This window comes from Zootoca vivipara, chromosome Z (genome assembly GCF_963506605.1).
Source record: "Zootoca vivipara chromosome Z, rZooViv1.1, whole genome shotgun sequence".
In the NCBI taxonomy this organism is placed as follows: Eukaryota; Metazoa; Chordata; class Lepidosauria; order Squamata; family Lacertidae; genus Zootoca; species Zootoca vivipara.
Genome location: NC_083294.1, coordinates 29,108,630 through 29,121,907, shown reverse-complemented (window position 1 = coordinate 29,121,907; position 13,278 = coordinate 29,108,630). Strand labels below are relative to the sequence as shown.

Sequence of the window (13,278 nt, the reverse complement as noted above, 5' to 3'; positions counted from 1 at the left end):
CCCCAACCCCCGAGAACTGTAGTTTCCCATTCACAGAGCTACAAATCAATTAACAAACTACAGTTCCTAGCATTTTGGGAGGGGAAGACATTGTGCTTTAAATGTGTGTTGGGTGTACGATGGTGTGGACCCTGCCTGTTCGTATCCCTGACAGATGGGTGGCCACCCCCTGCTTAAATACCTGTAGTGAGGAAGAGCCACCACTCCCCAGGGCAGCCTGTTTCCACTGTCAAACAGATTTCACTGCCATGACATTTCTCCTAATGTTTAGTTGAAGTGTGTTTTCTTCCAATTTCTACCCATTAATAATAATTCTAGCCCTGCCTCATGCAGTGACAGAGAAAAAGTCTGTTTGAGCCAAAAGGTTGGCAGAGCTGCAAATATGACTCTATCTTTGCACAATAATAAGCTACATTCCAGACCATGCAAAAGATAGGGGTTTACCTCCCCCCTTGCCCCCCTCTATCTTTCATCTAGACAAGCAGGAGACATTACCAGAGTTTAATGGCACATTCTGGCCAGGCAAAAGCACTCAACAAGACTGAGGAACAGGATGGATGAAAAACATGGCCTAGGGAGAGAGGGTGTGGCCTGGGGAGTGTCCTGTGGGCTGCATAAAGAGAATGGAGGGCCACAATCAGCCCCCATGACTTAGGTTATACATCCCTGTTGTATAGATGATAGTGTTATGTGTGGCTATCTGACTTCTAGGACTATCCAACTGGAATTCTTCTGAAATGCTTCTCATGCAAATTTATCTTTATTTATTTTTTGAATTCGAATGACCTGGTCTTCTCTCTAAAGTGATATAGTAGGAATCTACAAATATATATGCAACAAATTTTGTGTTAGTTACAGGTAGGTAGCCGTGTTGGTCTGAGTCGAAGCAAAATAAAAAAATTCCTTCAGTAGCACCTTAAAGACCAACTAAGTTTATATTTTGGTATGAGCTTTTGTGTGCATGCACACTTCTTCAGATACACTTGAAACAGAAGTAAAATAAAAAAATTCCTTCAGTAGCACCTTAAAGACCAACTAAGTTTATATTTTGGTATGAGCTTTCGTGTGCATGCACACTTCTTCAGATACACTAGAAATTTTGTGTTGTGAAGGAATAGTTTGCTGTACTTTTCACTTCCTTGTATTCATTTCATTTCACTTTGTTGTTGTTTAGTTGTTTAGTTGTGTCCGACTCATGGACCAGAGCATGCCAGACACTCCTGTCTTCCACTGCCTCCCGCATCATTTCACTTCCTTCTGTTTATTTCCTCCTTCTGGCTACCACATTTTAAGAAGGATGTTGACAATCTGGATCATGACCCCTGGAGGACAACCAGAACAGTGAAAGCCTTGGAAACTAAAAGTCCAAGAAGGAATGGTTGAAAGAGCTGGATAAACTTAGCTTAGAGAAAGGAAGATTATTGGGGGAGGGGGGAGCGTGATAAAAAAAACAACCAAAGGACTGCTATCTGAAGGACTTGCCTAACACTGGCATGTGGCCCCCAGAAGGTTGACTGTGAGAAAAAGTGGACCTACTTCCTGGATCTCCCCCACTTCTCAGTCTTAACAGCTGTTCCAAGGAGTTTGCTATTTATTCATTATTATTATTTTTAAAAACAACTTTTTAGTCACCTTTCTGTAAAATGCAGATATGACACACAATATAAAATATACATAGCAACATGTCAAGAAAGGACAGAAAAGAACATGAAACCACCAGCAGTCAGAGCTTGGCAGCAGGATAAAAAATTCAACTCAAGTTTCAACTAAGAACACTGTCTTCCAAGAAGACTTTGCCCCCCCCCCCAAAAAAAAATAAGAGGGCACAACCTGTTGGAGAAACAAGTACAGTGAGAAAAACCGGTACAGTGGATGCTTGGGTTGCCAACGTGATCTGTGCAGGATGCACGTTCGCAACCCGCAGTGTTCGCAACCCGCGTCTGCGCACACGTGGGTTGTGATTCGGCGTTTCTGCATATGCGCAAAGCACTATTTAGCGCTTCTGCGCATGCGCTGAACCCGGAAGTAACCGGTTCGGCATGGAGCACAACCTGGAAGGATGAACCCTGCAGTGGGCATAACATGAGGTATGACTGTATACTGTTTGGAATAGTGAGTTTCACAGGGTGGCATGCTCACTAGTGGACACTTTTGAGTGCTAACCATCTTCACTTTTATGGCTGAGTGGGGATTTGGACTGGGGCTTGTGTCGAAGTTCAGACCTAGAACCTAGGGTTTCCTTAAAGGAGGAGCAGAGGGAGCATAACCTCTCCCCCAGCAGAACTCCAGGCTGCCAGCAATTCTGACAATGGAGTCACTGCATCCAGATATTAATGAAAATGAATTCAGACCATTGACAAGGGAGTCCTTAGATCTAGGCATCAATGACAATGGAGTCACTGGGTAAGACATGCGTGGCAATGGATTCAGACCAATGACAGGTGTATCACTTCACCCTAGACATCACCAGAGGGCTCCACACCAGTTGCCTAAATTCCTGGCTGGCTCATTCCATCTGGAGTCATAAGGACATGGAAGAAGGTGAGCCAGGAGCTTCAGGACCATCTGTGAAGTGCCCAGGTAGCTTCATGCAAGGCTACTTAGCAGGGGAGATAATTACCGTAGTTTTCACTCTAGACCAGGCACCCCCAAACTGCAGGCCCTCCAGATGTTTTGGCCTACAACTCCCATGATCCCTAGCTAACAGGACCAGTGGTCGGGGATGATGGGAACTGCAATCCAAAACACCTGGAAGGCCGAAGTTTGGGGATGCCTGCTCTAGACCATAAGACACACTTAGTTTTCAGAGGAGGAAAGGGGGAAAGCCCCATTTTTTTGGGGGGGGGAATCAGCCCAGAGTTGTGCAGCTTCTTTTGCAAAGAGGAAAAGCCCCATTTTGTAAAGGATCAGCTCAAACTTGTTGAGTTTACTTTGCAAAGGGAAAAAATCCTGTTAAACTCACAGTTGTGCAGCTTCTGATAATCTAATCAGCCAGATAATCCAATCAGGCAGTCACATGTTGCTGGGGAAACAAACAGCCTCCCTCTGCAGAACATTCAACAATGGAGGCCTGGGCAAGGGGGTGGGGCCAGAAAGCTAGGGTCCCTTATCTCCCTCCTCCATCTCTTGCAATCAGCTGCTGAGCGGCATCTTTTCAACACCCCTCTTTCCCTCTTGTTAGCCTTTAGTTCTTATTTTTTTTATATATATATAAAGCATGATCTGCTTTTTGCCCCAGGCAATTCGGCTCCAGGGAACACACATTTGCTCCATAAGACGCACAATCCCCTTACTTTTTAAGAAGGAAAAAAGTGTGTCTTATGTAGCGAAAAATATGGTACATATATACACTTGTATGGATCAGGTTCTGGTTGAGAGGAAGGGTGGTGGAGTCTCTGGCTCCTATGTAACAGCTCCAGTCACAACAACATCATACATTTAAAACACTATTATACCACCTTTAGCAGTCATGGTTTCCCTCAAAGAATCCTAGGAGCAGTGAGGGTACTGAGAGTTGTAAGGCAACCCATTCCCCACACAGAGCTACAGTTCCCAAAGTTCCCTGGATAGGGGCATTGATTAAACCACAATGGGAAATGTATAGTGTAGAAGATGAAGCCTCCATTAGAGCTTCAAACATCCGTGCAAAGCCTTCCTGAACTGGGGAAATGAGTAATCTTCCCATTCCTAGTCCTACACTCAACAGCCAGCTTACACTCATTCAGTTCATTCTGCGCTTTTTAAAGACATATTCTGCAGAACAGAGAGTGCTAACATTTTGTTTAAAATTCTGATCCCATGGATGACTTACAGCAAGCCAAGATTCAAAGAGAGGGAGTTTCCTCAGCGGGACTGTAAAGGCAGGGATTTACAGTAGAGTTTTTGACAAAGAGTCTTTACTACAGAAGTGCTAGTAGGACCTGCTAATCACATGAGGCTAGATTAAAAATGGCAAGGAAGGCTTTCTAAATGGGCCTACTGTAGCTCTTCCTAATGTATAGTGTTCTTGTCAAGATGAAATCAAATTTCATAGTTATGACATTTCTTTCCAGAGTACTAAACGTTAACTTTGCTGAGCAGGCACATTTTGCAGCAGGGTAGTGGCGAAGGCAGGGAGAGACAGCTTTGTTTTAGATAAATTAAGGCAAGGAGGGAGACACACATGATAACCTCATTCAAAGATGTCCATGAAGCAGACTCTTCTGACACTACAGAGAAGCAACTAACTCATACAACAGCTTGCAATAGGGTTTGCACAATTCAATCTATTGATTGCATTAATCCCATTTAAACATTATAATTGAATCAACAGATGGACTAATATTGGTGAGCATCAGCAAGGCCCACATTGATGCAGGCTCTGGGCTGTCGTTTAACAACAACACTCTTGATTCTGGAGTCTGCCATTTTTGTTTTCAACAATGCCATGGATGATGACTCTATTCCAGGCATTATATGGGGCAGGGGAGAGGAAAAGGCTGCTCTCAGGAACTGTTGCCTCCACCATGATTAGCACACACACAAACCCACGAAGTCTGAAGGAAGGAAGGTCGCCACTGTGTTCTAAGTACTTGAGATGACTCCATTCATTGTTTCTATTCATTTTCCAATTGCTCCAATTTTTGCTGTTTGGGGTTCATATATGTGCAATAACTCTTAGGATCCTGGAACTTCACTTCCTACTTCCCTGGGCTATATGACTTGCAGAGCACATTACCTATGCATGACAACTCACTCCCCTAAACCTTGCTGACCTGAGAGACATGCCCCTTGAACTAGAAACAGATCATCTCAGGAGATAACCCAGTTTCCTGTATTTATTTTCTCTGTGTGGAAAAGAGCTTGTAAATATGAGGTCCTCCCTTCTTGCTGCCAGGGTATATTCCAACAAGAGCTGCACCATGTGATTATGTTGATTGTGTAACTAAGCTTTGAGCCTTACCTTTATAACTGAAGCTCCTGCTCTTGAGAGAGGACTGTGCATCTGAGCTGCAGCGGCCATGTTAGCTATAGTGTTGAGATGGTTCATCTGATTCATAGCCATTGCCACTGAAGCAGGAGGTAGGCCAACTGGAAGAAGTGGGTGGGGCATCATCATAAAAGGCAGATCTATTCCTGGGGGGGGGAAAACAGGCTGTGGATCAATTAAGTATTGTTATTTTTTTCATTCCTTAATAATCTGACATTTTACTCAAGACTGCAACTGTTCCATGCAATTAATAATCTATCAGATCTTTTCCCCACCAAATTGCAGGTGGAGTGATAAGAAAATCTGTGGTATCTGTGGATGTTACAAGAAAAGAGATAGGGGTGGGAAGCTACATAGAGCCACAGGGCACTTTTAAAATGTCTTAAGTTTTTTCTGTCTGCACTGGAGGAGATGGAGGAAGAGGATGAAGAGGAAGAGGAAGAAAGTGAGGGAACACAGAGAGACCTGAAAGATATAGAGATCTGTGGCTTTTTCTTTGAAGTGCTGAAAAGGAGGCATGGAATGATGCCCATTCTTTTTCCATCTGTTAATCATATTGATTATGGTCCATTTGGACTGCCTTTGACAAGCCCCCATCTGCCTGCCTTCTTACTTGCAACCAGTTAGGGGTAGGGCTCTCTGTCATCCCTGGCCCCACCAACTTCGCCCCCCCCCCTGCTTACCACTGCACTAGTCCCAACTCCTCCACCAACGCTGTCTCCGAAAAATTTTACACATCACTTGGGAAGACAGGTGAACTAATATCAGTGTACTGGAAGAAGCAAAGATCACCAGTGTTGAAGCAATGATTCTTCAACATCAACTTCGTTGGACTGGTCATGTTGTGCGGATGCCTGATGATCGTCTTCCAAAGCAACTACTGTATTCTGAACTTTAAAATGGAAAGCGTAATGCTGGTGGTCAACAAAAGAGGTTTAAAGACTTCTCCAGGCAAATATATATATAAAAAATGTAGTATAAACACTGACAACTGGGAAACACTGGCCTGTGAGCGCTCCAGTTGGAGAATAGCCTTTACCAAAGGTGTCATGGGCTTTGAAGACACTCTATCTCAGAACGCAAGGGAGAAACATGCTAAGAGGAAGGCACGCTTGGCAAATCCACACCGTGATCAACTCCCACCCGGAAACCAATGTCCCCATTGTGGAAGGATGTGTGGATCTAGAATTGGCCTCCACAGTCACTTACGGACCCATTGTTAAAACCGTGTTTATGGAAGACAATCTTACTCGGATATGAGTGATCACCAAAGAAGAAGAAGAGGAAGAGGAAGAGGAAGAGGAAGAGGAAGAGGAAGAGGAAGAGGAAGAAGAAGAAGAAGAAGAAGAAGAAGAAGAAGAAGAAGAAGAAGTCCCAATGGGCATTAGCCACTACTTGACACATATCATTAATAAAATAATGTGTTTTAAAAAAAAAAAGATTTAAGATAGCCTAAAATGATTAAGACCAATCATTACTTCCCAGCCAGGTCAAAAAGTGTGTAACATCTTGACCTGGAGTCCAAAATCAGAGAGGGAGCCAAATAGATACTCTGCAACATAGAGCTCCATCCAAGACCATATCCTCCAAACAGCTTCCGGAAGAACTGTATTTTCTTGTTTCAGTTGTCATGCAATGGCCAGGATTGAGCAGCTATAGGATATCTTGAATTTCATTACGGTGTGTTATCTTGGTTTATTTTTTAAGTATTGTTACTTTCCTCAAGCCCTTGGGGAAAGGTGAGGAATAGACGTTGAAATAAACAAATCCACACTGCAAACAGATGGCATTTTCAAGGGGCGAAGCTTTCTTAACAAAGATGGAGATAATATTTTAAGCAGAGTGAACTTGGGCATAAAACACTGACATAAATGGTAATTATAAAAGACCAGAAAAACAGACAACTCTGGTGCATAACCCAGGTTACAAATATGCAGCTGCAAGAACACAGAGTTGGATGTCAGTGGAGAAACTTCTTCAGTCAAAAAGATTCATTGTATAACTGACCAGCAAAGCGTTGGTTGCTCTTCCTGTTAAGTTTTAATGATGGGATGGCTTGTTTTCAAATTTATAATTATTATGAACTTATTATGAACTTTTAAAATGTTTTTGTAACTGAGGACATTTTTAGCTACCTTTATGTCCACAGATGGAAAACAGGGCAAACATTTTAATAACTATAAAGGGAAGAGGTGATCTCCAGGCTCATTCACATTAATCCAAATCAGCTTTCACCAACCTGGTGCCCTCCAGATGTTTAGGGCCACAACTCCCATCAGCCCCAGACTTCTTGATGAAAGTGACACAAAATCATTATTCAGATATCAACTGAAATGAATCTTGAGATCATTCCCCCTGTCTCCTACACATAGCTGCCAAGTCGCCCGTTTCATGGGAAACCCCTGTATTTAAACCCGTTTCCCGCTGTTATCCCGAATAGGAAAAAAAATCCCGTAAATCCCCTGGATTTCCTACCTGCCAGGAAGGCTCCTTCTGCGCATGTCTGGACATGTGTAGAACCGATTTCGGGTGCCGCTCTGCCCATGTCTGGGCACCGGAAATCGGGCAGAGAGGCACCGGAAGTTGCTTCTACGCATGTCCAGATATGTGTAGAAGCGACTTCCGGTGCTGTGCCGCTGCTGATCCTGGATTTCTCTTACCAGGAGTTGGAGGGTATGCTCCTATGCTTTGGGCTTGCACACACGCACACCCTTCTCCTCCTGCTCATGCGATACAAGGGGAAAGAAAATGTGCATTTTAACCTTAGAACATCTAGGATATTAAACTGCAGTTTGATTTGGGTTTCTGTTACTTGTGGTTGGAATCAACCACAATTCACTGAGTTCGTGAGCAACCCCACCCACCTGACTGGGTTGGCCCAGTCACTCTGGGCAGCTTCCAACAAATATAACATTAAACATTTTAAATTTCCCAATACAGGGCTGCCTTCAGATGTCTTCCATAAGTTGTATAATTATTTATCTCCTTGACATCTGATAGGAGGGTGTTTTACAGGGTAGGTGCCACTACTGAGAAGGCTCTTCGCTTAAACCAGCAATGAGGAACCCGTGGCCTTCCAGATATAGCTGGACTACAACTCACATCACCCCATGCTGGTTGCCCCTGACAGGAACTGGAATCCAACAACACCTGGAGGGCGGAACGTTTTCAATTCCTGTTGTATATACAGGATGGGGAAACTGCAGCCCTCCTGATGTTGTTGGACTCCAACTACCACCAGTCCTATCCAAAATAACTAGTGGTCAGGGATGAAGGAAATTCTCATCCAGCAACATCTGGAGGGCCAGAGGTTCCCCATCCCTAGTATAGACTGTGCTTGTCATATGGAGTCAATGCATTAAAGGGCTGAGTAAAGCAAAACCAGAAGGTGTAATTGTACATGGAACACCAAAAGGAAGCCACTGTAGATGTTGGAGCACTAGCCCTCTCACCACCACTTCCAAGCACAAGACGTGAAATAATTTCCACTGTCCCTCACAGGAGTAGCAGTCATGCAAGACCTATATATATATATATATATATATATATATATATATATATCCCGAGAATAAATTTTGTGCTAGGGATGGACAAGGATGTATTACACATCCATCTTTAGCCCCAACCATTTTTATATTTACTTTTTGAGCACGTTAATCTGTTTAAATTTTATGTGCACCACAATCTCTGAAGATAGGGCTGGATCTGAATTTAAACACAAATTAATCTGATTCGGTGTTGGTCATTTGCTCTGCATGTTATGATTTTATAATTTTTTCTGGTGTTTCATTGATTTTATTGCACACTGCTGAGAGGTTGCCAGTTGAGAAATGTTAACAGAAAATGCTAAATAAATAAATAAAATTAATTGATCGCTTAGATGGGCTTTGGAACAGTGTGCGTGTGACATCTCTTTTCTTTAAGCAGTTCTACAACCTCACCCAACCCTCCAAGCTCATACAAACATAAGTCTTTGTTTCCTCATTGATGCTCCCACAGCAGTCTGGTAATCTTTCCTCATACTCCACGGAGTTTTCAACCCTCCCAGACACCATCTGTCTGCACTGAGTTGCGTGCCTACTTAGAGTCCAATTGACATGCAAACTAAATGCAAACTACAAACGGAATTTAACAGCACATTGCCAGTTTTAAGGGACAATACATCAAGTGCTTTCAAAAGGGTGTGTGAAGGAAATGCATCTCATGTTCACAAATCAGACATAATGCCTGATATTCAGTAAACCCTTGAATTGTCTTGTGGAAGGCTGCTGAGTGATCAGCAAGACAACAGGGTGATCAACAATAATAATAATAATAAATAGTGAAATAATCTGAAAGGAAGGAAAGAAATTTCATTTGCAGACCTTGAAAAGATACTAGATACTACAAATGTGTTGAACTCCTCAGTACAGAAAATGAAATTTAGCAGTATATAGAAGTTAGCTACTGTCATTCAGTGTGACACAAGAAGTCTAGGGATTTTCAGCCAAATAGGGGATCAGAGAATGCGTTGTTATAAGAACCAGTGCAAATTGCTCAGTGTGTTCAACTAACGTTGGGAGTGATAATCAATATACTTTGTATCACATCACAAATATATGTATCTTAAGTAAATTGCATAAACCTACCTTTAATATTTCAGAACACAAATTAAGACATTTATTTCTCCCTCATTCATTTGCTGTCACCCTTTCACAACTTTTTTCCTCTTTGTCTATCTGGCATGCAACCCATCCACATTCTTTTCCTTCTCCTGCCTGGACAAAATATTCTTTTGTGCACCAGGAAAGAAAGAAGGCTGTATTTTCCAATGATTTCAAACCACTAAGTTTGGCAGAATTACCAAAGAAACTTGTATAACAAGGAATCATTATTTCCAGCTTTAATTCAAAAACCAAATGTTCACTTCCCATTTGTTTGCACACATAAAAAAGTAAGCAAACCCAAGCAAAAGTGCTTAGATTTCAGTGTAACTCATGAAAGATCTAGGACTACAAGTTAAAGCTCTGGTCCTAAGTATTAGGCCCAAGTTTGAAGGGGATAATAACACCCCCAGAGATTGGATTAATGGAGTGGGTGAATTCTAACATTTTGTTAATTGTGGTCTCACCTTTAAATAAGGGACAGTCAAGGTTCTTTCCTTTCCTTTACCAAAATGATAAAGACAGATGATTTCCAAGGACAGTGGTAGCTGGTACACATTGCAACTGGTAGGGCAGAAAGTACGGAGCTCAACAGTAGGTGGAGCCAGAGCCAAAGACAGGTTGAGCCAACACATCCTACCTTCACCTCATCCTCCTACCCCCTGGATACAGTATGTTGTAAGCAGGAAGGCAGACAGGTGAGTCTGAAAAAATCAAGACTGAGATTGGTTGGGCCCATTTGCCCTAAAGAACCAGCCTCCACAGGCCAGGGAAATTGTGTTCCTGGAATGTTGACTGGGCTGTTGAGAGCAGCCACATTGGTCACTTGAAGCAGTATTAAGGTTTTCCTGATACTGTAAATACCTTGTATTTAAGAACACCATCCTGACAATTCTTAGAATCCACTTGGCTCTCAAAAAGTTTCTAAGTATCTCCACACACTTTTGCAGGGGATGAACGTGTGGTAGGATTTTCAGCCCTACCACATGTTTTCAGCTTTCCTCCCACACTTCTCATGGCCATGTGGAGAATGAAAAGAGGACAGCATCATACATACTGTTTGTGAGCAGGTGGTTTTGCTGCAGAGGGCTGAGAGGATGAGCACTTCCCAGACTTGGCTGCCCTGCCAGTGTCGCATGGCTGACCCCATGATGGGATCCCGGTGGGATGGGTGACTGAAGTTTCTCTTTATCCCATGAAGATTCACTTCCACCTGGAAAAGAGTGTGCAAAGATTGGGCTTTGAGCAATTATTTTTCATCGCTGGCAAAGGGTCAAGAAAAGATTTTCCCCCTACCCTGACAGGAAGATTAAAATAATAATAATAGTTAATTAGATGAAATGTTCAATTATGCATTAAGGTGTGTGGGGGAAACAACAATACATACAACAAACTAAAGAAAGGACACAAATATAACCCCAACACAGGATGTCTGTGAGGTCAAGAGTTTACTAAGATACAATCGGGCAGAAGAAAAGAGAAAGCCCATCTGTAAGGAGAAGAAAGATCTAGTGACATCCATATATTCTGGGCTGCTGCTGACATATAGAATTGAACATCCAACATATTGGATTACAAAATAAAGTTCCACCAAATAGCACTGAATGGCTGTGTTTTCTCTTTCCCTTGTAATAGGTGTAAGTTATGGGTTTGGTTTGTTTTGTTTTGTTTTGTTGCAGTATAGCAAATAGACCCCACAGGAATAAGATGTTCAGGGACAATGGCTAAATGAAGTTCCTACATAATGGACTCTAGATTTGTGCATGTGACATACCCATGAAATTTTTTAAAAAAATGATGGAGAAGATTGACTGCACTCTCTGTCCATGTCCCTGACTTCCACAAATGTGACCAAAGACTACATACATACAGAATACATGAGCTCTGACCAGGAAATCCACCACCCAGAATTCCCAATTATGTGGAAAGAGCCTATGCTGTTAAACTAGAAATGGGGAACCAGTGACTCTCCAAACTTTGGCCTCAGATTATAGGTGCCCAATGGCACCCATGACATAACGTGATGTCATGATGTCATATTACATTGGCGCTTCGCAGCGGCACATCTGAGGCCTTGAAGACCTCTGACATCGCCTCAGAAGTCTGGAAGTCACATCAGAGCCCTGCGGTGTGGGTGCCCAGGCCCCCAGGGCCCCCTATAGTTGGCACCAGTGTCTCTCTCCAGGTGTTGTTGGATCATAGTTTCCATCATCTCTAACCACTGTATTGGCTAGTTGTGACTGATTAGAGTTGGAGTCCAACACCATATGGAGAATCATAGGCTCCCCATCTCTGGTATATAACGCACAGAGTATGGAATCTTTTCAGCTCTTCAAGTAAACAAGCACATCTCAGAGTGGGCAGCTGAAGAGAATTTTCCTGGAAGTCAGGGCCAAGCTGTCCCTTGAAACACCATTCATAGTTGATGGCCCTTCTGCACAACTAGAAGAAGAAGCAATAAAGTCTAATGACAACACAAATGTGTACTCATTGGCTGAATGTTGCATAGGTCAGAGAATTCTGTTTTTGTTGGAATTATTACCAATCCACATCTTTATTACAGTCATAGATCGGCATAAGGAATTATTTCAGATAATGTTGTGTGTGTGTGTGTGTGTGTGTGTGTGTGTGTGTGTGTGTGTGTGAAGTGGACTGCCCTGTTCTACGTGGCACATCTTGTTCCATGTAACAAATCATATGCATTTCCTGTTGCCAGGCAAAGACACTCAAACTGGTCCCTCCCCCCGACTACCCAACCATTTTCTGCCAGCCCAAACCTCCTCAAGTTTCTAATCTGCCCCCCCCCAAAAGGTTAAAAAACCCCAAATGCTAATTAAGGAATGCATTATTAATTTTGCCCATGCACTCGGTTCTGGGCCAATGTCCCACAATACTTTTCTACAGAGCAAAGTATTATGTTAATGTTAATCAAGGTATCTTCCGTTATCTTCCGTTTTCAATGAAAGCATTCGATTAGATTTTGTATTGGTCGAAGGAGGTGGGGGTGGGGGAGGGGAGGCGCCTGTCTGGGTTATTGACACTGCCAGGAATTCATTAACTTGATTTCCAATTAGAATCAGTAATACTTTGTTGGTGCGTAAGGGACAGTGGCAGGAGGAAATATGTATCTTAATTGAAGATGAAAGTAACAGCATAGAAACACTCAACATTCTTTATGATAAGCACTTGGCTAATAAATGTGATTAATGCTATCAAACAGAACAAAAAAACTGAAAGATCAATGATTGAGCAAAAAGGGAAACACTCCATCATTTTAATACTACAGCTAAGCTATGAATTACCTTTACTATTACAGATTTGTAATTTTCAAAAATGATGAGCATTGCAGTGACAAAGAAAGATACATTTATGCCAAGCTAAATTATACCATATGTTTTAATATAATGTGGCATAATTACAGCGGTGTTCAACAGCGCTGCTATATTTGCGTTAGTTGTGTCAGCACTTCCATCGTAAATTTAACACACTGTGCATTGACTGTCCCAAATTCACACTGACTGAAATAGGGTGCATTTCAAAACATGGTGGCATTTGCATCTTCTGAAAGGCCAGTGTTCCAGCGATTAAACATAGCTGGACTAATGAGCACAAAGCAGGCACTATGCATTTTGCATTCTAGAATTTAAAAGTTCCTTTTCCTTGGAA

General features: G+C 42.4%; 1 protein-coding gene across 5 annotated transcripts in view; it reads right to left on the bottom strand.

Annotated features, from left to right (window-relative positions):
* The window catches only part of DACH2 (dachshund family transcription factor 2), a 302,374-nt gene that overhangs the window by 65,373 nt on the left and 223,723 nt on the right, over window positions 1–13,278 (bottom strand). For all 5 annotated transcript variants that reach the window (XM_035113841.2, XM_060270328.1, XM_035113842.2 and 2 more), the window contains 2 exons: window positions 10,670–10,825; window positions 4,943–5,115 (listed from right to left, as the gene is read on the bottom strand). In XM_035113841.2, the coding sequence (XP_034969732.1) occupies window positions 4,943–5,115; window positions 10,670–10,825 (329 nt within the window). The remainder of the gene's footprint in view (window positions 1–4,942; window positions 5,116–10,669; window positions 10,826–13,278) is intronic.